Here is a 26,441-nt window from a genome sequence, read left to right as displayed (position 1 = left end):
AGTTCTATTTAAAATCAATATGTATTCATCTTAGTAAATCACAGTGAAGAAGCTGAATGAACTTCGTTTATTTAGAATCATATAAACAAAATAAATAAAAAGAAACAGGTGCACAACACACGAATAATAATAATAATAATAATAATAATAATAATAATAATATACTTTATTCAGTAATTTAGGCCACCGTCCCATATTACAGAAATACAATACCAGTAAATAAAATGTGCGCCATGGTGTAAAGAAGTTAAATATACATACATTATTTTCTATAGCCGGTGCATTATGTTATAAAGATGTTACTACCTCTAAATATATTAGTCACCATTCGTTCGACTTACCAGATAACTCGAACAATAGTATTTAAATGGAGGGAAAAAAACTAACCTCAAATTCTTCCTGAATTTTGTTGCTTTGCCCAGCCTGGATATTTTCAAGATATTTTTCACACTCTGACTTCAAGCGTATCTTGGATATCGATGTGTCATCATAACTGAATGCCTCCACTAATGCATGGTGGAGTAGGCGGTACTGCTCCTGAAGTGGAATTTTATACGAGTTAATGTGAATTTATGAAATTATGATTTCCCCATAATTTCGAGAAAATAAAATAAAAATTATCAAAATCAAAAAGGAAATTTAAGGTGGGTATGAAAGAACGAAAAAAAAAACATCAGTGCTTTGTAGGTACCGTACAAGACAAATGAATCTTAATGCTGAATGACGAAATGACAACAGCATTTGACAACAACATTCCAGTACTTAAAGTAACATTGATTCTAACAATGAAAAGACGCCAGTCCTATTATGATTAGTGGACACTGAACGGTGCATTATACGCCCAGTGTTTATTAGTCCTCTATACAGGAGATTATTGATCAAGGGAGATTATTGATCAAGGGATCCCAATGTACTTGGTCTTTGGTCAAGATATAGTCTTAACATAAACGTACTCTCTATAAACCATTATAGACTTATCAGGACTATGACCTTCACATTTATACCCCAAATTCAAAATGTTACACAAAAACTGCAAGTTATTTACAAAGTTTGATCAAGAAACTTACGCAACAGCAAAAATTATTTCGCAAAATCCGGTCTTCTTGGAGTCTCAGTGACCATTGTCTATGACCGTTTGATGCCATAATCAATAGGCATCCTTCATACCTTACGCATAAGCACTCCAGACATTTTAGTCAGCATATGAGGTCGAGAACTTGAGTTGTTATGCAAAAACCACGTTTCTGCTTTCAGCCACATTCACCATGACCTTTCAAATTTAGACCTGAAAATCAGCAGGCTTCTTTCTTACACAAAAAGTATACCATCCACAAACTTTGGTGAATGTACATGGTCGAGAACTGAAATGTTTGTGTAGTAACCAGTTTGAGCTTTTAAGCCAATGACCTAGACCCATGCCAGTCTTATCATAAAATCAACAGGCTTCAACGTTATTCCAAAAGCATGCCATCCATAAAGTTTGGTCCAGGTCTGTGAAGCAGAGTCAGTGTTATTTTTTATTCTTTCAGTCACTGCGACCATGATCTTTGACATTTTGACCCCAGCATTTATAGGTTTTAACTGTGCTCAATATTTACGCCATCTGCTTAGCTTGATCTAAAGTGTATGATGTAGAACAAGGGTCGACAACCTAAGGCACGCGTGCCACAAGGTGGTACGTCAAGAGGTTCTGTGTGGCATGCGAAGTGCAGCCAAAAATCTTGATTTTAACAGTGTTACTCTCTTACTGGTGGCACGCACTCGTTCATTTTGTAATTATTCCGGAAAAAATGGCACGCTATTTAAAATAGGTTGCCGACACCTGATATGGAACTAATGTTTTTGTTTAGAAACTTTTGTTCTTCTGTTAGTCTAAGTGGCCTTAACTTTTTATCGTTTCATATTTAAATCGAAAGGCTTCTTCCTTAGGTAATTGTTGATGGCGGAGTACTGTAGTTATTGTGCAGACGCGAAATTGGCAATAGATTGACAAGCAGACGGTCGGACAGCGTCATAATATGATACCGTCTGCATTATGGAAGGATTATACAAATCGGATAAAATATTTAATTATTATTGGGTCGAATCGTTATTTTACAAAACTAATGGTTATCAAGTGATGGTTAATGTTTTATTCATAGTATCATTTACGGCAATGATTTCATGATGCATGGGTTATGATGGTGTTCTATCTGATCAGAGCTACGTATAGATTTGGTGTACTATCTGATCAGAGTTACGTAAAGATTTGGTGTTCTATCTGATCAGAGTTACGTATAGATTTTCGCATTTAATTTACAGAGCATAAAATCTATACATGTAGTGATTCTTTTGATGGCATTAAAATGCATTTAAAGTGGCAGATAAGGTTTTTTATGATTTTTTTTATTTTTCTTCTCAAAACGACATAAGATAAATTTGATGAAAACTATACAATGCGTGTATTAAAAGACGGGCGATTTTAGAATAAAGTATTTCCATCAGATAAACGAATATTTACGGACTTAAATCTTTTACACATTCGCATATAAATATATTTTTCTCCTAAACGATACCCACCACTGTCTGGATCATGTTCATCCTCTGGGTCCTCATTTTCAGCACGTAGCCTCTGACGTTAATCTTTTGACGTCGCTTTCCGTGGTGATACAAGGCGTCAAGAGCGATGAAAGTACCAGAGCGACCTACGCCGGCGCTAAAAGGTTTGTGGGAAAAAAATCAAAACGTCAAAATATTTTATAGGGTCGTTTCTGCTTTACAAGAACGGAATATGAGAGAGGGTATTTGTTGAATGATTAAGGTTTTAAACCTTTCCCGCAAAGCAAAGGTAACAAGGGTTTAAAAACTTTTTATAAACAAAGCAACAACAACAACAATAAACCAACAGAAGAATATATTAAATTGTTTCTACTTTAAGAGAACGGAATATGAGAGAGAGTCTTTGTTGAATGATTAAGGTTTTAAACCTTTCCCGCAAAGTAAAAGGAAAGCACCCACAACAATAAACCAACAGAAGAATAGATTAGAATGCTAACCATCCATATAGCGACTTGCAAGGGTCCTGAAACATGTTTCGAAAGCTGACTCGTGACTTTTACATAAAGTTTTAATGCAGTTCGAGCACTATTCCAAAAAGACCAAACGCTGATGTAATCCAATTATCAATTTTGCAGGTGAAAACGGACGAAAACAAAATGACAAATGCAATATCATTAAACAAGTGTATCTGAAATTACACTTCGCCACTTTTCAGATTTTATTTTCTTTATCATTTCTTTCAAAGTTTCACAAAGTTTCGACTGTTTTTTTTTTTTTTCATGGATTCACACAGACGACTATGGAGGAAAACCATTATGACTAAAAGTACATCACTGAACAATGTACGACAAAATACTTTACTTTTTTGAGACCTATAAACATTTTCTAATTGAAATTGTATGCATGATTTTAAGGACTGGAGGAACTTTGACCAACCTGCAATGGACGATGAGTGGCCCGGGCATATTGGTCTGGGATCTGGACACGAATTTAAAGAAGGAGACGAGCTCGAAGACATCGGAAACTCCATGATCTTGCCATGCCATAAAGTGGAACTGCTTCACTGTTCTAGTCTCTGTGAACTAAACAAAGTTTAATGTTTTATATATTAATATTGATCATTGCGGGTTTGTACTATAAGATAGGATCATTTTGTTTGGTAAATATGGTTTCGTGACCTTTGAACCTGAATTTGATGCGATTTGAGTTCAGATCATTGGTCTCCCCATTTAGATAACCAGGTCACCTAATTTCTGATTGGTTTAGCTACTGAAAGATCTGACCATGTTGACAAGTTTGAATTATCAGGAAATGAATATTGACCCTTATTCTTGATTCTGAAGTCGTGTCTTCATTTTTTCATATAAGAGATTTTTACTTGAGAATTAATTATTCATATCGTAAACAACAGTCTTAGTAGAACAAACTTTAGTTCAGTTATAATTTGAGAGGATTTATTTATTTCAGTTATTCATTGGAATTACAAGATGCTCATAAACTTTCGAACTAAGTAATTATTTTGGAGTTGCTGTGAGTTCATATAAAGGTATTTTTGATTATATTATTGTTTTATGTTTAAACTGTTGGCACATCAAACTACTCCGGACTATTGGCACAGCTCCGGTGGACTGAAGTTGGAGCGTCCGCCTCGGATGTTGGAGATCGCGGGTTCTTGGTGGGACATGATGCCAAATGTCTGCGGCATGATGCCCCAGTACTAGACATCACTATAAACTGCCACATTGCAGACATCGTAGCGATATGACTGAAACATTGTTACAGCTACATTAAAAAACCAAATCTCTCTCTCTCTCTGTCTCTCTCTCTCACACACACACACACTCACTCACACACACACACATACACACACATATATTGGCACTTTATTCGGAGCACCATTGGAACTGATTTGGATCACTCGATATTTTTGGACTTATGATAGACTTGTTCGTACTACTTATGATTTAATTCACAATACTGTAAGTTATTTTAATTTTTCACTTTTTATTGCTTAAGAAATAAATTATTTATTGAATTAAAAATGCAAAACAACTTATTGCTTTTCGCTTTATGCTGCTTCTTAGTTTATGACCACAGTGTTATATATATATATATATATATATATATATATATATATATATATATATATATATATATATATATATATATATATATATATATATATATATGCATTTGTGTATGTGTAAGAGAGAAAGAGAGAGAGAGTATGCGGATCTTGATAGAAAATTAGATATATCCCATGTATTAACTCAGTATCTTCTTCATTTTATGAACTGGAACTATTACGAAATATTCTCAGAGATATTTTCATTGCTTCAGGCTTTTCTACATCGACTCTAAACCTCTCATCTGGTTACAATAGCAGACTTAATTGTTTGAAAAAATCGAATATAACGTAAGGCAAAATCCTACTTAGAACTGGATGTTTTTTAAAGGCAGTGTCAAATTAGATGCAAGTTTTTGCCCTGAATTTTGGTATACGGAATACTTCGAGTAAACAGCGTTGCGCACGAGAAACACTGAGCAAATAGCATTGATCTTGTCCGAGCGGCTCAAATTTTTCGAACAAACAGATTTGTGCCATTCGCTACAACATAAAGCTCCTGCCAAAATTTCTTGTTTCCGCATGTTCATGAGGTAGTACTGTAAAATTTACCTCGTTCTAGGTTCTGACGTTTCTTTGGCTTACATTTGAGTTCAGTATGTGTTTGAGTGTTAGTAATACTGTGGCCTGAAAAGGAAAGGGTTTGTGGCCTGACAAGAATAGGTTTTGAACCTCATAAGCCTTTGCGACGTCATGATATATTAACTACTCCCAGAATACTAAAACTATAGGACAACCAGGAATAAGTCTTTAGTATGACCAATACGACCAAGCGTCAGCAGATGTACAGAAGAATTGCACACCTGTATGATATTCATTGCTATCTTCATTTACTTAACGGAATTGAACTTGGTAACTTCTTGGCGTAGAAGTAATTTTTGCTTACAGCTGACAAAGCTTTATCATTTGGTGACTAAATATGCAACGTATGGCATTAGCAACATATGTCCTGTAAGAACACTGTCGGTGAATAAAAATACATACTCTTTAACTTGCTCAGTTTTCTGTCATCGTGAGATAGTCTCTGAACACTGTTTTTCCAGGAATATAAGTCATTATTGTTATGTTTCTGAAAGCCATTATATGCTTCATGAAAACATAAAGCAAACAAAATGCTGAAAATTCATACATGAAGTAGGGGTACAAATTTATATCCGTTACAGAAGGTAACATTCTTAATTCTTTAGCGTACTTTCTTGTGGGAAACCTCAAATACTCTCAGCGTGAAAAAAGCAAATTCTTGTACGCGTTGCAGATCTATTTGGATATCACCGGTAGTCATCTGTCCACTGTCTGGCCAATACTGCTCACACTTTATCTGCAAGAAATGAATAAACAATACACGAATGTCATTCAGATAAAAAAAATCAAAGGAAACTTAACGATTTGAAATATCAAAAGAAAATCTTGTTTTATTCCAAAAAAAGTATAAAAAAATTAATGAATCGAATAACGTCATATCCTCGTCAGACATATCAGTATCATAAGCTCGATCATACCAGCTAGATTACTTTTCCATATTTGTGTTGATGCTTTTCTGTTTCAATTGGCTTTTAGTATCGTGATACTTCATGATCTCACTAACGTGGAACATTTTGAAGATAGTTCAGCATAACATTTTTATGTATATGTAATGCCATCCATACCTTTGATTCCTCGACTAGATTGGTCAACATGACAATTTTCCCAGAATTCGCGAGCCACACCATTCTCCAAAAATCTATCACAGTCGCCTTGTTCGGACCTGGTAACACACAATAGTAAGCATCAAGAGTAAATAATAAATGTACGTTGACTATTTTCATTGCGCGCGCACACACACACACACACACACAGATTGCATATATATATATATATATATATATATATATATATATATATATATATATATATATATATACATATACACATACACACATACTGTATATTGTAGTTGTATATGTTTTTGGGTCAGTTGATATGCCACTGACAACGTTCCCTCTAAGCTGCGCGCGCAAGACATCCCCACGCATCGCAATCGACGAAGATCTAAAAAATTAGCTCAAGTTACCGTAATTTCTAGCACAATGCAGCGCGCATAGCGCGCACAACTGTCATTCGCGTATAAGGAACGTTGGAAACTGACTTCGTTACATAAGGTTCTAATTAAAGGTTATAATTATTTACTAGTCTAGTAATATATATGAAAGCATATTTGTTCATCTGTTTTGCTTTTAAGATTTGTATTTAAAAAAAGTTGAGATATAGAAGCAGTGACATATTTCCGCCGAGGCCGACTAGGCCCAGGACAAGGGCGTCCGATTTTACGAAACGGGAAAATTCTTGCAGCCGTAAACCAAATAAATAAACAAACAAACGAAAATCTCTGAAGTCAATAAAACCTTCGGACTAATACGCAGTTGTTGAAAATAATACTCGCGATTCGCGACCTTTCCTTCCATGCCGCCTCTCAATGTGTACGGTCCACGAAATGCTTGTGTGGCACTTCAGAACTGTCGAGTGGTGGCAAAAACCTAAATACGTTACTAGGTAGAAATAGTGTGAGGTAAAATGTAAAAACAAACAAGGATATCGAAAGCCGGCAAAAATGCTACAAACAATGCATAAAAGTCACAAAGAAAATAAAAAGAACACAACGAAATAATAATAATAATAATAATAATAATAATAATAATAATAATGGTGAGCAGCCTTTATTTCCATCCGAAGGATGATGATTTATATCATTTCATTATAGTCCAGTACAGTTGATTTTATAATCCAGTCCCCCACCTTTCAGATTTCGGAAACTATCTCAAAAGAGATCAAGGGCGCTGAAAAAACGTGTTTAACATCTCAACTTTAATTGTGAAAAACGTAACTGAGCTAAAGAAAAGAGCCAGTTAGACCCACATCTTAAAGAAAGAGAGAAAATATATTATTCAAAAATATTGGAAACAAAAAATCTTTTCAACACAACTCTTTATCAATTTACAAGTTTTGCATGCAACGACAACTGTCCTGATAAATAAAGAAAGTGATTTAATGAGATCAACATGGAAAATATAACAGCAAATAAGACTAACCAATTTTACTAACCTTGTGTCGCAATGTAGCACTTTGGGCAATCCACGCTCTACAAGTTACAAGATGAAAAAAAAATATGCTAAATGACATTTTATTCAAAATATTGAGTAATGTGATTCGTGTATGGAAGATCACTGGTGTGGTATTTATTTGGAATTTTTACTTTTATTGCAAGGGTTCAAGTTCCTAAAGATTTGAGCAACTTGTTACATATACAGTTTTACAACCTTTACTATGCACTTTATAGCCATGCTTGTGATGATGTCCTATTACATACATACATACATGTATGCATACATACGTACATACATACATACATACACGATGGGGTGTCGTGAATGATTTTCGAGTGTTTCGTCAGATTTAAAATAATTAAAACTTAACGTATCGCACTACTCATTTGAGTATATCTCAATGAAAACGGATAAACTTTGAGGGTACAAGTACTTTATATATATAATAAGAATAAGAATAATCAAACATTCTTCATTTGACACATTTAGTACGAAGCTAAACTTCAACAAATCAGAAAAAGATCGTATCAGCGCAATGCTTACGTCAATATAGTTGGCATTGATGTAGTCTGCATCTAACTCTGTAAAATCCAGGGTAACACGACTGTGGTCATCTTGAAATGAATATAAAATAATAATCTCTTATACAATTTTCGTTAATGTACACATTACCAAATATTTTAAAATCTCTTAATTTCATCTGAATTTTTCTTTTTCTTTCGTTCATAACTCTTCTTCGCGATATGCTCAGGCAATTACCACATTAACCTATTATAAAATACATATGCAGAGAAAATTATCACTTCGATAAAGCGAGGTAAAGGCGACTGTTATCACTCTACCATACTTTGGTTTGTCTGTTTGGTGCAGGGCAGCGATTTTATTTAATTTACAAATTCAACTTTCAAATATGACAAATTTGAATAAAACGATTCAGAATGAAATACTCACAAGGAAAAGTCTGGGCAAATCGATTTTTGAACTTGTTCCCAGGTCTCTTTGCAGCCTCGTGTGGGTATCTGGCTCCGTGAGGCAAAGTCTGTACAAAAGGGCAATATATTTCTATACAGAAACAACAACAATGACAACACACGCACACAAATGAACACATATAAAAGCACCCTAACTACCACGACCATGCGTTCATCTCTTGAAACGGATGGAACTAGGTCGACGGTAACGACTTTGTAATATATATTTTATGCACTGTTTCGTGACCAATTGCTGTTTTGAAACGCACAGGTGCCGCTATAGTCCGATAAATAAAACCCCGAAATATGTGTTGATACTGATGGACGATTTGTGAGCATGTTGATACATGTTCGTTAAAATATGCGATTTCGCTGGATGCAAATCTCTCCGCTCCGGAACACACCCTAGTATGGTCTATACACTTACCGGTATTTGGTAGCAGCCATATCGTGAGCACGAAATTCAAAATGGCCATATTACATAGGGTTGTGCTAATCGACGTGGATTTACCAGTCGTTAAACATAGGATTTGATCCGGAAATAGTATGTACATATCGCCAAAAGAAACCTTCAACCAACGGCAACTCAAGAGATGCGAGAAATACTGACAAGACTTATATATGTTGCGAACAGGCTTGTCTGCAAATGGTTGCACATTGTAATGAACAGGTGACCCATAAATCGTCTATCAGTATCAATACAGTTTAGGGGGTCTTGATTTATTCGTCTGGTGCCACTAGAAACAAAGTAAAGGTGCAAAATGGCAGCGAGGTATAGAAAATGTTAGCTGCTCCTGAAACTGCAACAAGCTGTTTCGCAACCTTTACTTTTTGTCTTCAAACGGCAGCGTACCACTTCGCGAAAATACATAGTCCTGACATAGCTACGGACATTTTGCAAGTGAGCAGTGTAAATGATGCCGTAATGGCACTGTTCCGTTTCCGCGACCATACCAGTTATCGATACAGCAAATACTGTAATCATTTCTCCGTAAATTGAATCATAAGTACAAATCTACTTTCGTATCATTTCCTTCTTATATTATATTTATATTTAGTATATATACTATTTGTATTTACTTTATAATAATGCTCGGGCTGCAAAGCAACCTGCAACACCTGAACCAAGTAAAGTAAGTATAAAAGTGTTCAGTCACAAAACTGCCTGGCGCCGTTTCAGGACAATCTATGGTTGCAAAACGACTCAGAAATGTTTAAGTGCCACGTAAAGAACGAGGAAAATTGCTTGATTATGAAACAGTGTAGGCCATTTCAGGGCTCGGTAAGGTCATGAAATGGCGCTGGACCGTTTAATAACAAGGATGGAGTTTTAAAGCGACCGGTGCTATTTCAGGGCCAGATGAATCATCATTAGTAGTGAATGGGGATACCGTAGGGATTATAGGGCATACCATTAAAAACACCCTTGGGTCAATATAGGGACAATGTAAATTTAACATGGGAAAAATGGCTGGGTCAATATAGGGACAAAGGGAATTGAACATGGGAAAAATGGCTGGGTCAATATAAGGACAAGGGGAATTGAACATGGGAAAAATGGCTGGGTCAATATAAGGACAAGGGGAATTGAACATGGGAAAAATGGCTGGGTCAATATGGGGACAAGGGGAATTGAACATGGGAATAGAGTGTGGGTCTGTTTAGGGACAAGGGAAATTGAACATGGGGAAAAAAAATCTTGGACAAGTTGAGCCTCAAGGGAAATGGAACAGGGTCGGGACCCTATTTTAATATGGTCCCGACCTGATGGATCTCTAATTTTTTTTTTTTTAAAAATTAAAAAATGGGGCTACGCAATTGAAAGTCTATCTCTTTTCGAGAGATTGGAGTGGTCCTGAAAAGGGCCTTTGGGTTTATGTTAATGTATCCCTTAACATAAATGGCACCGCATTGGTCTTCTTCTTGTCCTTAGGCTACGTCTCACTGTAGGACCATACATTAACACTCTTTTGAGACATCCTTGACGTTCTACATAGATCCTACGTATCCATAGACTCGTGTCTGTCCTATGGATAACTGCCCAGTTGGATCGGACATATATGGGTATGTCCGTCTGGAACATCATTGAAGACACAAGCGTGGAAGATTGTACGTCGGTCCACATCTTGAGGCGCCGAGAACAGGTGAATCAATGCAGTGAACTGCGCTTATTTATAGGTAGAGGAAGGACTGAAACGGATTGAGTTCATTCACCAATCCAAACACGCGTTACAAAATTCAGTCAGCTCGCATCCAATCCGAAGAGAGCAGTCTGTGACGTCACGTGGTCTATATAGATTTGCTAGCGCCTGTGCGCAGTCAATTCATGCGACAGTTATTCAACATGACGGAAACTCAGAAAACGATCAATTGGGGTGCACCAGCAGTGGAGACCACCCAAGGGAACCCGGACTTACTTTCAGAAGAGGTAAATTGGGATTTTGTGGATTTTCTTAAATCGCAAGAATTTGTTCCGGAACCTTCGTCACCTTCTTCATTACCGCACGTGGAGAATTTTAGACAGAGACAGAAAGAAGAATTGGAAAAATTTATACAACAGCAAAAGGAAGCGGAACAAGCTTTTCTCCTACAGCAACAACAGCAAGAAGAAGAGGTAAGAAAAAAACAGCAACAAGAAGAAGCAGCAGCAAAGAAGTGTGAAAATCAAACGGTCACGGTACTGTTAGACATTTTAGCGGAGTTAAGAAGTCTGAAACAAATGTATCAGACTTCTTTATTACGACCGAAGAGAATACGACCTTCCCGAGCTAAACACTCCAACCCTGTAACTAAGCCTACCGTGCCACCCTTAGTGATTTCAACCAAATCATCATCACTATCATCAACAGTACGCAGTCCAGAAGTAGGCCTTGGCCGTGGCAAAGGCTTAAGACAGTTAAAGTTGATTGCTTAAACTCACTCCTACACCAAGAAAAAGGCCCTTTTCAGGGCCACCCACGTCTCTCGAAAAGAGATAGACTTTCAATTGCCAATAACTCAAAAAAACCCATTTTACCCCTATAGTACGTGTCTGTGTATGTGTGCATGAGTGTACGTTCTTATTTTAAAATCAAAACCCAAAGACACTTACCTTTTTATACCTAATTTATTCTTTTATAAATATTTACAATCCAATTCACAATTCACAACAAATCACTTTTAAAAGTTCATCTACTTCTTCTGTCTCATTGTTCACTCTCTCTGTTTTTTGAATTTCTTCACCGTCAGTCTTTTCCTCCTCTTCCTCCTCACTTTCTTCTCTCCTTCTTTTCTTCTCCTGTTTCTTTTTCTTTGCCTCTTGTAAATAAAATTGTCTTCTTTCTTCCTCTTCTTCCTCTGAAGAATCCCTCTCTTCTTCCTCTGAAGCATCCCTCTTTTCTTCTGACTCTTGTTTCTTTTTTGGGCAATCTGGAGACCAATGTCCTTTTTCTTGACAATAATAACAGGTATCTTGACTTGTCTTTTCTAACCCCTTTTTTTTTGACGGTCTGGACACTCTGAAGACCAATGCCTTTCTTCTGACAGATATAGCAAGTATCTTCACTTTTATCTCGAAAAGAAGGAGAGTAGTCCGAAGGCTGGTCTGAAGAAAATTTTCTAATGACCCCTCGCAAAGCTCTGATGAAACGTTCGATCTGGCTAGTCTCTTCCATCGTTCTACTCGGTTTGAGAGTGAAATGAATAGTGAAAGGACAAGACACACACCCTTTTACATACGCTGGTCTGCCATGACTATAAATTAGTCCATGGTGTTTAAACTTTAGTAATTTGACATTTTGCTATCAAGATGAAACGATTGAATCATTTCGAGAAGAAAGAAGAAGAAGAAAGTAAGAGGCAGAAACGTGATCTATCGCCTCGTACCAGAGCTGAAGTCTTGGCACAAATTCATGCCAGCGATTTTGAAGAGGACATGAGTGAACCAGAATCCGAACCTTCTAAACAAAGTTCACCACCCTTAGTCAACCTTGAAAACTACTATTCCATTCGAGAGACAGAAAAGCGCTCCTCTAGAAAATTTAGAACCACGGCTTACACCTACACGGTGAAGTTTAAAGATTTCAAGTCCGACGTACCGTTGGAGAAAGCAGAAGGGTTCATCACCGGGGTGTGGGATTCTTTGCTCACCACACTCAAGCGACAATGTCAAGCCAAAGAAGACGATCGCTTGAGACTTTCCATACAACACGACGGCTTGAAATCCCCTGTTTGGATCGAGTTCAGTAACCCTGCAGAATTGACCCCTTCCAAAGTCATGGACAAGATTCAACACGTACAACAATCCAATGACCAGTTTGACATCACCGACGGAAAAGCCACACTGTTTATGACCCACGTGTCTCCTCATCAAGGGACTGGACGCAAAAAGATGTTATTGGTGAATGACCTTCGCAGCATTAAGCGTAGCCTCGTCCAAATTCACAACCGTCAAGACCAGATGTGTTTAGCCAGGGCTATTGTGGTGGGACGAACCTATGCCAACAAAAACGACACGGTAGAATGGAAAAGAGCCTGGGAGAATATTCGAAAATCGGATCGAGCCAAACAACGAAGTGAAGCAGAACTCCTGTTGCAACAAGCCGACTTGCCCAAAGACACACCCTGCGGCATTCCTGAAATGCAAAAATTGCAAGATGTCCTAGCTCCACGCTACACCTTGAAAGTGCACCCTCAAGAAATGCGTGGGCCTCTGTTGTTTCGAGGGAAAGACTTTAAGGATGGAAAATACTTTCACGTCTATCATCACAATGACCATTTTGATACCATTACCAGTATCACCGGATTCCTGGGATACGGTTATTATTGTGAGAAATGTGACAATGGCTATAACAATCGAGAGCAACACAAGCATTGTGGATCGAAATGCTCAGGATGTTTGGCCTCTCCACCCTGTCTGAGCGAAGGACAAGAACCAGTGCATTGTTTCACTTGTCTGCGCACGTTTGTCAGCCCTGCCTGTTACCAACAGCATTTGAAGACGCAAGGTTCACATAAGAAATGCGCTTGTCAACTGCTGAGATTGTGCCCTACGTGTGGACAAGGCATACGTACCAATAGTGCCAAGGCACACGTATGTTTAGGAAAGAAAAAATGTCACATTTGTCATCACATCGTGGACTTGGAACACCATTGCTACGTGCAAAAATACCAACCCCAACCAAAGAAAGAGGATGGACACAAGAACAAAGGCAATTTCATCTTTTTCGATTTCGAATGCATGCAAGAGACCGGTATTCACATTCCTAATTTCTGCGTGGCTCATCGAGTGTGCGAAAAGTGCATTCAAGAACCTATCGTGAGTCATTGCCCTTACTGCAGTAAGAATCCTGGAGGGCGTGAAAAAATCTTTCGGGGACCGAACACGCTAGCCGATTTCGCTCGATGGGTCTTAGACCCCATCGACAAGACGTGGAGCCAAGAGGACATCGAACGTTACGGAGATTGTCATTGCCATGCCACGGTGATGGCTCACAATTTCTCCGGATACGATGGACAGTTTCTTTTGAGTTACTATATGGAACATGGCACCGAATGTCCTAAAGTCACTTTGAACGGAGCCAAAATCATTTTCATGCAAGTGGGACAAGTGCAGTTTAAAGATTCGATGAGTTACTTGGCCATGCCTTTTAGTCGAATGCCTAAAACGTTTGGAATGACAGAAATGGCTAAAGGTTATTTTCCTCACTTTTTCAATACGGAAGCCAATCAACATGCCGTTCTACCCCATTTCCCTGAGGCTCACTATTACGACCCCGACAACATGCGTACCGAACAACGAGAAGCTTTCTACGCTTGGTACCAGGCTCACGCCTCCGACCCTTTCGACTTTCAGGAAGAAATGCTAAAGTATTCTCGTTCCGACGTGGACATTTTACGACGTTGCTGTGGAAAATTTCGAGAACTGTTCATGGAACACGGAGGGGTCGATCCTTTGAAAGAAGCTTGCACCATTGCCAAAGCGTGTTCCTTAGTGTACCGCCAATGATTCATGCCCGAAAACACCGTGGCTGTCATCAGTCCTCAAACGACCAACTATGTCAAACGTCAATACTCGGTCAAATCCCTACGCTGGTTACGTTACTTGTGCGACAAGGAAGACAAGTGGATTCAGCATGCCCGCAACGGAGGAGGAGAGAAGACCATCGGAACGCATTCGGTCGATGGTTGGGACTTAGAAAACCCCAGGATCGTGTACGAGTTTAACGGTTGCTTATTTCACGGATGTCCCGTCTGTTACCCTGACCGTGGCACTAAAAATCAGTTTTTACAACGAACCATGGAAGACTTGTACCAGGCCACTTGTCAGCGACGCCTAAAGTTAGAACAGGAAGGATACCAAGTGGTGGAAATGTGGGAACACGAATACGATCACCGTTTGAAAACCGATCCCGAGTTTAAACGCCTCGTGGAAAGTTACCAGTTCATGGACCCCCTGAACCCGAGGGATAGTTTGTACGGAGGAAGGACCAATGCCACCTGTTTGCTGTACCAAGCCGACGAAGAGAAAGGAGAAGAAATCAAATACTTGGACGTGTGTTCGCTGTATCCCTACGTGTGCAAGTATTGTCGCTTTCCAGCAGGGCACCCACAATTGTTCACCGAACACATCGACCTGAAAAACATTCGACGATACGAAGGCTTGATCAAGTGCAAAGTTTTGCCGCCCACGGACTTGTACCATCCCGTCTTACCTCACCATTGCCAAGGCAAACTGATGTTTCCTTTGTGCCGTACTTGTGCCGAAACGTGCAACCAAGATCAACCTTGTCAGCACACCCAGGAAGAACGGGCCTTGACGGGGACGTGGGTCAGCGTAGAATTGTTCAAAGCTTTGGACATGGGATACCAACTGTTAGAAGTGTACGAAATTTGTCACTTTCCCAAGACACAACAATACCACAAGGGTGACCCCACGCAGAAAGGCATTTTCGCAGACTACGTGAATGCCTTTTTGAAACTGAAGCAAGAAGCCAGCGGCTATCCTACCTGGTATCGCACTCCCGAAGACCAAAAGACATTCAAAGAGAAATACTGGGCACAAGAAGGCATCACTTTAGATCACATCGAGAAAAACGAAGGCAGGCGATCGTTTGGCAAAGTGATGTTAAATTGCTTGTGGGGCAAAATGGCACAACGCCCGTGTGTACCCAAGACGGAATATTTGACCGAACCTTCCCGCTACTTCCAGATGATTCACGACAAAACCAAATTCATGAAACACGTGGACGTCGTTAGCGAAAATTTGATCTTAGTGAATTACGAAGAAGATCTGGACTTTGTACAAGACGACCCTTTTGGAAATGTCATCATTGCGGCTTACGTGACAGCTTATGCTCGCTTAAAATTGTACGAAGCTTTAGAACTGTTAGGGGAACGCGTCCTGTACTTTGACACGGACAGTTGCATTTACATCGATCACCCGAGTCAACACCACCCTGACATCGAAGGAGACCGTTTAGGAGCCTGGACAGACAAGCACCCCGACGACAAGATTTTAAGTTTCGTCAATGGTGGTCCCAAAAAGTACGGTTAAGAATACCGGGACAAACAAGGAGAAGTGCACACGACGTGTAAAGTGAAAGGATTGACTCTGAATTATCCTACCAGTCGTGTGGTCAACTTTGGGGTATTGAAAGAAGCCTTGCAGTCATGAGAAGATGAACACTTTAAAGTGATCACCTATCAGCCCAACAAGATTGTACGTTTACCCACTCACCACATCGTCAGTCGACCCTTGGAAAAAGTCTAACAAATCGTGTACCAGAAGCGAGTGCGACTTCCCAATCATTTCACCTTACCGTATGGACACGTCGGTATTGGTCTGTATATAAAAAGGAGCCCTAGGCAAGATCGATAGTTCATTGTGACTACCAAGACCAAGCGAACAAGGCGAATACTTTCAGAGAAACACAAAATAAGTTCCACCTCTGTCTGCGTGGGTTCGAGTCCAAGGCTCGGCTAGCGTGGGTACGTGGGAAAGCCTGCCAGTAGCTTTTCGTGGGTCGGTGGTTCTTCCCTGGGTTTTTCAGGGTTCTTCCTCCACCATTAATACTGGCCGCCATGTATAGCCTATCGTGTGCTGAAAAATGGCGTTAAACCCCACAACAACAACAACAACAACAACAACAAAATAAGTTCAGACAGGCACAATTCAAGTTTGGGGCTTCTGAAGTGGAATGCGATTGTGAGCCTTGCGATGGGAACGATGCTTTACGCTGTGACCTTAGCGATACAGTAAAGCATCATGGGAACTTTAGTGTCACTACCCCTATCATGGAAAGTGATGCTGTACGTGTCAAACCTGAGGGATGCGAAAGCGATGCCGCTCGTCCTCTTGGACACTTTACTGGGTTTCGTTTTAAAGGTGGATGTCCATCTTCACGTCTACCTCCCTACGGATGTCATCCAGCTCTGAGGAAACTCCTGTCCATGTCACCCAACCCTCATCGAAACGAACCTGTGAAAGACGAATATTCGTTTCCTGTGCGTTTGTCGGAATACTGCAACTTTGAAAATCGTTTTCAATCGTTCAAAGGAAAATGGCCTAAGTATCTGGGAGGACCGACCCCCGAAGAATTAGCCACAGCCGGATTTTTCTACTTGGGCGAAGGGGATAAAGTCAAATGCTTCAGTTGCGGTGTGTCACTTCACCACTGGGAACCGCAAGATTCAGCCTACCTGGAACATGCTCGATGGTCTCCCAGTTGTCATTACTTACCCTTAGTAGGACAATATATTTAAATGGATACTTTATAAGAGAACATTCGTGCTTTGCCTGTGGAGTTGAGAGAACGCATTTACCGAGAGCTGGTCAAAATACAAGTCAAACGTAAAGAACAATTGCATCCGTTACGTCACCAATTTTTAAATCACTGGTACCTGAATGCTATACAAGGACTGATTCAGTTGAACGTGTTCCATTGGACAGACATTGATCAACGACCCCTTAGTTTTAAAAAGGATTGGTTTGCTATTGACGATTCTATCTACTACATGTAAACTTACTGCATCGAATTCCAGAGGCAGAGTTAAAGACTTACCAACATCTTTTACACAATGTCAACTTAGTGAAAGAGGAAACTTCTGAACGAATTGTAATGTGTAAATTAGTGATGAAACGATTTAAATTCGACACTGAAGTAAAACCATGTCTGTGCAAACGGTACATTTCTTGTGTTAGAAAGAGGATTTAGTATGACCTATTCATGGATACTTTGCTAGAGAAGATTCGTGCTTTGTCTGTGGAGTTGAGAGAACGCATTTACCGAGAATTGATCAAAATACAAGTGAAACGCAAACGCAAAGTTATTCATCCGTTTTTAAATTATGCTCTGTTCCAAAGTATAAGAAGACTGATTATGAGTGGATATTACATCAGGCACAAAGGTAAACGAGGCTATTGGCCACCACCCAAGGATTCCAAAAACAGTGTATATACTTATGGATACTTTACAAGAGAACGTTTTGGGCTTGCCTGTGGAGTTGAGAGAACGCATTTACCGAGAGCTGGTCAAAATACAAGTCAAACGTAAAGAACAATTGCATCCGTTACGTCACCAGATCTTTAACCACTGGTACCTGAATGGTATAAGAGGACTGATTCGTCAGAAATTGTTTCAGTGGTCAGACCTTGTTCAACACTTTCAGTTAGTGAATGAACTAAATGTTCGTAATTTTGGTTACTTCGAGATTCACCTAGAGCAACGTATTGAGGAAGACGAGTTAAAGGATTACCAACATATGTTACGTGGAATCTGCTTAGCGGAAGACGAAACATCTAGACAAACTCTGAAGTGTAGGTTACAGTATGCAAGATTTAGATTCCCTACTGGAGAACGATGTCTAGTTAGAAAGTACCTTTATTGCTTCCGAAATAAAGAGACTACAAAATCAGGAATCCATGCCACGGCTTATGTCACAAGTGATTGAACAGATTCCGTGGAAGGAACTCAATGACCATATTCAAACCGTGGATCATTACCATCAATTATTGCAAGAACTGTATCCATTCAATTTGGGACGACGCATAGTGTGTGTCTTAGTGACTTGTTTTCTGGGATTTCGTTTACCAGCCGATTCCTTGTGGACTCTTTACGATTAGTACTTACCACCCCAAAGGCCTTAAATGGTCACGAAAGACTCCTTTTGCTCAAAGCCTTGCGTTTTCATCTGGATACTTCTCGACCTCAACAGGAAAAAAAGATTCGTCAACTTTTAACTACCGAAGACGTGTATGACGATGTGTGTGTAGCTTGTGACTTACACCCCCATTGGACAGATGTTCGTGACTGGAAAAAGGGGGGTTTTGAGGCTTGGACCCAAGAAGTGGCCCAGTATGCATAAGAGTTGTTCAAGGAAAAAAGTTACTTTTCAACCTGTGTTAGTGACAGTGCCAGAAGAACCCGTCACCGAGAACAACCACTCGCTTCAGGACAGGACTGTCATGGACATTCCTGAAAGGTCATTCCGGGAGGACACTTGTGTGACAATACCTCATGTAGAGACTGTAAGAACATTACACAATGTCCCTAGGACATCTTGGTTACCCAAAACATGTTGTACAGAGACTTGTTTATATTCCACTTTGATCGTTTTGATGTGTTTTTTATTCCTGTACATAACTATTTGGCTTTTATGTATTTTTGTCTTTCGTGTTGTTCATATTTGAAACATTCAATAAACGTGTCCTGAAAAAAGTATATAAACTCTCGTCTTGTTTGTTTTCGTGTCACAAGTGACATTCCTAACACTATGGCTACCTCTGCTGTCTCTGCTCCCTCTTCCTCCACTGTCAAAGTCATCGACGAACACTTAGATCGTGCCAGTTGGGAGGCTTTGTGTCTTCGCCATCCCTTTAACATGCTCATTGCTGGACCCAGCGGTTCAGGCAAAACCGAATTCGTCAAACGTTTGATCGAACATAAACATCATTTGATCGATCGTCCACCTCAACGCATCGTGTGGTGTTACAAAGAGTGGCAATCGGCGTACAGCCTCTTGCGAGAAAGTCAAGGCGATTCCATCGTGTTTGTGGAAGGCATTCCCAAAGAAGACGACGGCATCGTCTCTGACTCCCGTCAAACCCATTTGGTCATTTTCGACGACATGTTAGGAGAAGACGAAGAAGAAATTAAACTGTGGTTTACGCGCAAAGGTCATCACCGTAATGCCAGTGTCGTTTACATCACCCAAAAGTTGTTTCAACAAAGTAAAGCCCATCGCACCATCAGTCTCAATGCACATTACGTGGTCTTGTTTAAAAGCCCCCGAGATAAATCGCAAGTGCAAGTCTTAGCCAAACAGTTAGGAACACCTTGGCTGACTCAGGCGTACGACGATGCCACTCAAACTCCACAAGCCTATTTACTCGTCGATTTGAAACCTACGACCCCCGATGATTTGCGATTTCGTACCACTTGTTTCACCACTGGTGCCAAGATGGAGGGCCTGTCCTGTACACGTCTCCGTCCTCGACTTAACTTCACTCAACAAAAAAATCTATAAAAACTTCAGACGCTTTTCGTCTGTCTCACACAGCGTCAACATGACGTCCCTTCAGTCGCATCTTCCCGTCAGATTGATTCGTGCCTTGCATGGCATCAGTCGAGAAAAAAATCTACAAATACGGGCTCGTGTCTTAGAAGCTAGTCTCAAAGAAGTCTTACGATGGTTCACGGTGACAGCACGTCAATTACTCCAAGGAATCATTCAGCTTCCTCATCAAACCAAACGATTTTTTGATCGAAACAAAGTCGCTTTGACCCAACTGGCCGATCCCCGCATCGACACTCAAACCAAAAAACAAATCATTTTGAAACCTGGAGGGAGCGGTACTCTAGGAGGGGTCATCATTCGCTCTCTCTTAAGATGGGATCCTAATGCTCCCAAACTTCTCCCCAAGAAAAAAGTCAAACGAAGCTCCAAGAAGAAGAAAAAGAGCCACGGTGTCAAGACCAAGTCCCCAAGGAGACCCGTGTCTCCAACAACTTCTCCAGTGGAGGGACCCTCCTCTTACCGGACACCACCCCGGAAAAAGAAAAGAAGCCCCCAGAAAAAGAAACAGAGAAAAAGTCCCCAGAAAAAGAAAAGCCTACAGAAGAAAACTAGTCGCAAGAGAGGCATTTCGGCCAGGACGCAACCTTACACTCGCAAACCACGACCTGCAAAGGTGGTGACCGCGTCTCCGGTAGCCTCAGGTTCATTCACTTCCCCGTTGATGTCACCAAGAACTGAAGAGTTACTTGCAGACGTTGATCACACCAAGAACATCTCCGTTGATGACCCCAAGAACTTCCCCAGTGACAGGTCCCTCCAATTTAGCGGCAGTGGCCGCTGCTCACAAAGTACCTTCTCCCAAAATCAAAGTTCAAGAGAGATCGGGCATGTTACAAAATTTACTGGATTTATCCAAGCAAGAACTGGCTCGATTTAGTCCTTTCCGTACCCCTGCACGACGTGTCATGCCTGTCCTGAAGTTGATACGCCGTAAAGACAACCAGTGGCGACGCGTTCCAGTATAAAAAAGGCCTGTGACTAAGTAGGGGTATCAGTGTTTTTGGTGCTGAAGATTCAAAGATGTCACCCTCCAGAAAACATCCCTCTTCTAAATAACCCCAAGGAAAGAAAAGGAAAGGACTGCCTCCTCGTTTAGTCAAACATGGGGACATGTTATCTGTCCTGTCCAAAGCTTCTCCACCCCTACGAAAAAGACTCATTCAATCAGCCTCCAAACAGGTCATCGATAACGTGTGCGAATGTTGTTTGAACGTCTTGAAAGGTACGATCCCTTTGTCCAAACACCAGAAACAATGCTTAGGCAAACATCGTCACGTTCTTCGCCAAATGGTTCGAAAGAAAATTCCCATTCGTCAAAAAAAGAAGATGTTAGTGCAACGTGGAGGTATTTTACCTCTCTTGTTAGGCCCCATACTGAAAGGAGTCTTGGGAACCATGTTGGGAGGACTGGTGGGAGCAAGATAAAAAGGCCTTCGGAAGTCCCAAGATCTCAGAATCGACCCCTGACAACCCCATGGAAGGACGAAAACTAGCTTTAGTGCCTTACAAACGATGGATGGAATACCATCGGTGGCAAGAACAACGCACCCCGCATTTACCTCCCAATCCCCATTTGAGCGAGATGTCCCAGTTACAACACGAATTGCAGTCCTTGATGGATCGCCAAGATTTGTCCGAAACAGAAAAATCGCAAAAGTACGGTCAACTCTTGCAACGACTGCAACTCTTTCACCAGAAAGCTTTAGACGAAACAGCTGTACCCACTCTGAAAGATTTTAAGACCTTGATGAAAAGTCCAGCACCATCATCACTACCACCACCACTACTACCATCCCCAGGGGTCACCAGAGATGCTACCCCACGAAGACCTGAGGAAGAAGAGATGTGAGAAGTGTTTCAAACACCGTCAGCAGCTCCCATTTCAAGTAAAATTGCAGCATCCTTCTTGACCCCGTCCCCCACACCCCAACGAGAAGAAATGAAAGCTTGGGTTAAAAAGGTGATGTCCACTCCTCCTTCGACAGAAGTGAAAAAGAAAGAAGGGAAACCAGAAGTGAAAAAAGAAAAGAAGACCAAAGCCATTCCATTGCCACCTCCACCACCACTACCTTCGACTTCTACTCCCGTAGCTCATCGGACACGTAAATCCGTTTCTAAACCACCCTTTCGTCCCACCCAAAGTAGCATCACCGAAGAGTGGGTGACTTATTAACACACACAAAAAATGGAGAAGGTGTTAGCCAGCATTTACTACGATCCTTCCCATCCTGCAGGTTACGCAGGAGTTCAAAAATTGTATCGTGCTGCCAAAACTCGACTGAAAAGTCTCCGTTTACCTCAAGTGCAACGACGGTTACAAGAACAAGCTACTTACACTTTACACAATCCCATTCGACGCATGTTTTCCAGAAGTCGCACCCGAGTGGAAGGCATCGATCATCAATGGCAAGCCGACTTAGCCGATGTCTCTCATTTGGCCAGCTACAATCGCGGCTACAAATATTTGTTTTGTGTCATCGACGTCTTTTCCAAATTTGCCTGGGTCGTACCCTTGCCTTCCAAATCGAACAGCGAGTTAGTGCGAGCCCTGCAACGAGTGTTGAAACAAAGCGGTCGTCACCCTCTTCGATGGCAAACGGACAAAGGTACCGAATTTCTGAACCAAGCTTTCCAAAAAGAATTAAAGAAACGTGAGATTCATTTTTTTCACACTGAGAATCCCGAAACCAAAGCCAGCATCGTGGAACGTTTTCAACGCACTTTGAAAGAACGCATGTGGAAATATTTTACGCATCACCACACTCTGAAGTACATCGACATCTTACCGCACCTGGTGCAAGCGTACAACCAATCTTACCATCGAAGCATCGGACGTGCCCCGCAAGAAGTGACTCCCGAGAACGAAGTGTTGGTGTTTGAGCGCCTGTTTGGTACGTCCCGGACGAGGGCTGTCCCCAAGAAAAGTGGATCATTGGCCATAGGAGATTGGTTGCGCATTGGCAAAACCAAACGCACTTTCGACAAAGGTTACTTACCTAACTGGACGACCGAATTGTTTCATGTCACTGGACGAGTGCATGGCCGTCATCCTGCCGTCTATAAATTGGAAGACATGAACGGAGAAGTGCTCAAAGGAACGTTTTATTTGCCCGAGTTACAACGTGTCACCAAAAAAGAAGACGAAGTGTACGACATCGAAAGCATTCTCGAACGCAGAACCCGTAAAGTGGGTAAACGACGTGTCAAAGAAGTCAAAGTACGTTGGAAAGGATATCCACCCAGTTTTGATTCTTGGATCGACGCTTCGCAAGTCATCGACTATAAAAAGAAGTGACCATCATGCCCTTTCACACAGACGCAGCTACGTCGACCACTCCTTCACCTAGTTCTTCTCTGCAAGATTTACAAAAACAACCTTTGTGGGTGTGGTGTGGAGAACGTGTGTCTAAAACGCAAATCGTCTTTTTCTGCCAAATCTTCGTGGTGTATTGTGTCATCGGGGCAGCCATTGCCAATTTGAGTTTGCAACAAGGAGACAAACAATTGTGGATCATTTTATTAAGCAGTTGCATCGGTTACCTGCTTCCCTATCCCTCCCTGAAATTCTCCTCGAACGGGAACAACGGGAACCTTGTGTCCAGTGCCAGTACCAGTCACCACTCCAACAACAACAATAACCCCATTTTGGGCGGAGACACGCCTCTGACGTCCAGTAACCCCTCGGACAGCCACAGAACTCTGGAATTATGAGTCACCAAAACCAATTTAATTAACCTTACCCAGTGACAGTTACATGGAGGTGTTTCCCCACAACACGTTGTGCTGTTACACGGCCAAATTACCTCAGGCCATCCCATTTGATCACGAAGCCCATTGGGAAGTGGCTTTAGTAGAAATCATTCACCCGACCCAAGTCCTCAATGTCCTTCCCAATCAAAATATTTTTACGGTGGAAGTTCATGACGAGCAAATACAACAGTACTTGGATATCCATGGCAAATATAACATAAAAAACCCTAATACAAAAAATCCAAAGTGGACCGACTATCACTTGTCCATTCCCGCAGGCTATTATTTTAGTGGTCAACATTTGGTGAGCACCATAGCCTCCAGGTTTAATGTCGTGTTTCTGAAAGCTTTGGAGAGTGTCAAAAACTGGAGTACCACAAAACAGCTCGTCGCTTCCTGATGAAACTTCCTGAGGGGAGTAAAATCATGTCTTTCTTATTTTGTCCTGAATTGTTTGTCATTTTGGGCGGGGACATGGAGATGAGGAAGAAAGTAGAACAAGAAAAAGGCGAATTACTAGTCATTTCTGACAACGATACTTTTGCCAAGTATTTTCGTACCCCGGTAGAACTGAACCAAGGACTGAATTTGACCTTTGTGTACTCCGATGTGGTGGAGTACAACGTGGTGGGACACACCTCCATACCGTTACTGCGTGTCATTCATTTTAAAGTGGATTCTGCCACGGCCGCTGACGAGGAAGGTGGAAACACTTATCACGTCCACCGCGAATTTGTACATCCGCACTATTTGCCTGTCAGCAAGTCTTATTTGGACACGGTCAACATTGCTATAAAAGGAGATCTGGGACAAAATATTCCATTCACCAAAGGAAAAGTCACGGTGAAACTCCATTTTCGAAAACGGTTCTCTCACGACTCGTAAGTCATGTATCCAGTGTACCGAGGGGTTGCTCGACAGCGAGGACACGGTTTAGGAGATATGTTAAAATCGGCTTTGCGTTCGGTGGTTCCAGTGTTGAAACCGATAGTGACACGAGGATTGCACGCTTTGAAAGATGCGGCACTGACACAAGGCAAAGAATTTCTCCAAAATGTCATCATCGACAAACAAAACCCCAAAGAAGCCTTCATGAGGGCAGGCAAAAATGTCTTGCTGCAAACGGGAAAAGACCTTTTGAGCCGACGAGAAACACCTATAAATGCCCTGCACGCTACCGAGTCAGGCATTCAGCAAGGACAAGGCAGAAAGAGACGACGAAGAAAACACCCTTTCACCAGACTTCACACTTCTAAAGCTAGAAAGACAAAGAAAAGAAGAACCGTTCGAGACTTAGACGTTTTCGATTATTGAGAAAGAGAAAAAAATGATGCACCGAGAATCTTGCGCTTGTTCCAAGTCGAAACTAGATCTGTTTGCCATGCCCCTCACCATGATGACCATGCAAGAATCCCAGTGGGTAGAATTTCACCCCGTCTCCTCTTTGACAGCCTCCGCTCCCATCGAGTTTGAAATCAAAGGACAGCCCGAAGATTACATCGATCTGAATAGCAGTTACTTGTACCTGAAAGTCAAAGTTATCGAAGATGACAACACAAACATAGAAAGTGATGAGGTAATAGCTCCCGTCAACAATTTCATGCATTCCTTGTTCAGTGGAGTGGACTTGTACTTGAATAACAAACTAGTCAGTAGCAGCATGGATACTTACCCTTATCGTGCCTACCTGGAAAATCTCTTGACGTACGGAATAGACGCCAAGAACACTCATCTCAATGCCTGTGTGGTATGGGAAGCTGACGAAGCTAACGAGTTTGAAACATTCAAAACTGATACAAAGGATAAAACTGAACCAATCAATGAGGGATTTGTAGAACGAAGAGACAAAATCAAAGACGGACAGAGTTTAGAACTGATGGATCGTTTGCATTTGGACATGTGGTTGCAAGAGAAATATTTGCTGAACGGAGTGGATGTTCGCCTGAGACTGAATCGTAGCACCTGACTTTGAGAAGAAGAATTACTTGAGATCGTACTTGTCCCTGTACGAAGCCACCGGACAGTTAGGAACCAATACCAGTCACGGCATTACGTACGAGGATTATGCAGGAGGCTATGCTTTATGGGCTTTTGATTTCACTCCAGACCAAGGCAGCGACGAGGGACATTTCCACCCTATAAAATCAGGCCAGATTCGTGTGGAAATTCAGTTTGCAAAACGAGAACCTGATGTAACGGTGAACGTCATCCTGTATGCAGAATTCGATAATACCATAGAAATCAACAGTTTGAGAGAAGTCATTCTAGATTATTAGAAGCCATGGAAGACTGTTATCCCTCTTTACCTAGTGGAGAAACTTTGGAGATGGAATGTGAGGAGACCGTGGAAGGAGAATCCCAAGACAAAGACGATGAAGTTATGATGAAGTCAAGATGGCCAGAACAAGAAGCGCATTTAGT

General features: G+C 41.0%; 1 protein-coding gene across 1 annotated transcript in view; it reads right to left on the bottom strand.

Moving 5' to 3' along the window:
* The window catches only part of LOC149807624 (uncharacterized), a 95,262-nt gene that overhangs the window by 14,960 nt on the left and 53,861 nt on the right, over positions 1–26,441 (bottom strand). The window contains exons 17-24 of the mRNA XM_089958211.1: positions 8,695–8,782; positions 8,287–8,357; positions 7,742–7,778; positions 6,310–6,407; positions 5,856–5,981; positions 3,475–3,620; positions 2,560–2,695; positions 388–537 (exon numbers count right to left, since the gene is read on the bottom strand). Of these exons, the coding sequence (XP_089814337.1) occupies positions 388–537; positions 2,560–2,695; positions 3,475–3,620; positions 5,856–5,981; positions 6,310–6,407; positions 7,742–7,778; positions 8,287–8,357; positions 8,695–8,782 (852 nt within the window). The remainder of the gene's footprint in view (positions 1–387; positions 538–2,559; positions 2,696–3,474; positions 3,621–5,855; positions 5,982–6,309; positions 6,408–7,741; positions 7,779–8,286; positions 8,358–8,694; positions 8,783–26,441) is intronic.

This window comes from Sinohyriopsis cumingii, chromosome 1 (assembly GCF_028554795.1).
Source record: "Sinohyriopsis cumingii isolate HCF-2022 chromosome 1, ASM2855479v2, whole genome shotgun sequence".
Taxonomy (NCBI): Eukaryota; Metazoa; Mollusca; class Bivalvia; order Unionida; family Unionidae; genus Sinohyriopsis; species Sinohyriopsis cumingii.
The sequence above is the reverse complement of the archived record's forward strand: the minus strand, read 5'-3'. Positions and strand labels throughout refer to the sequence as shown.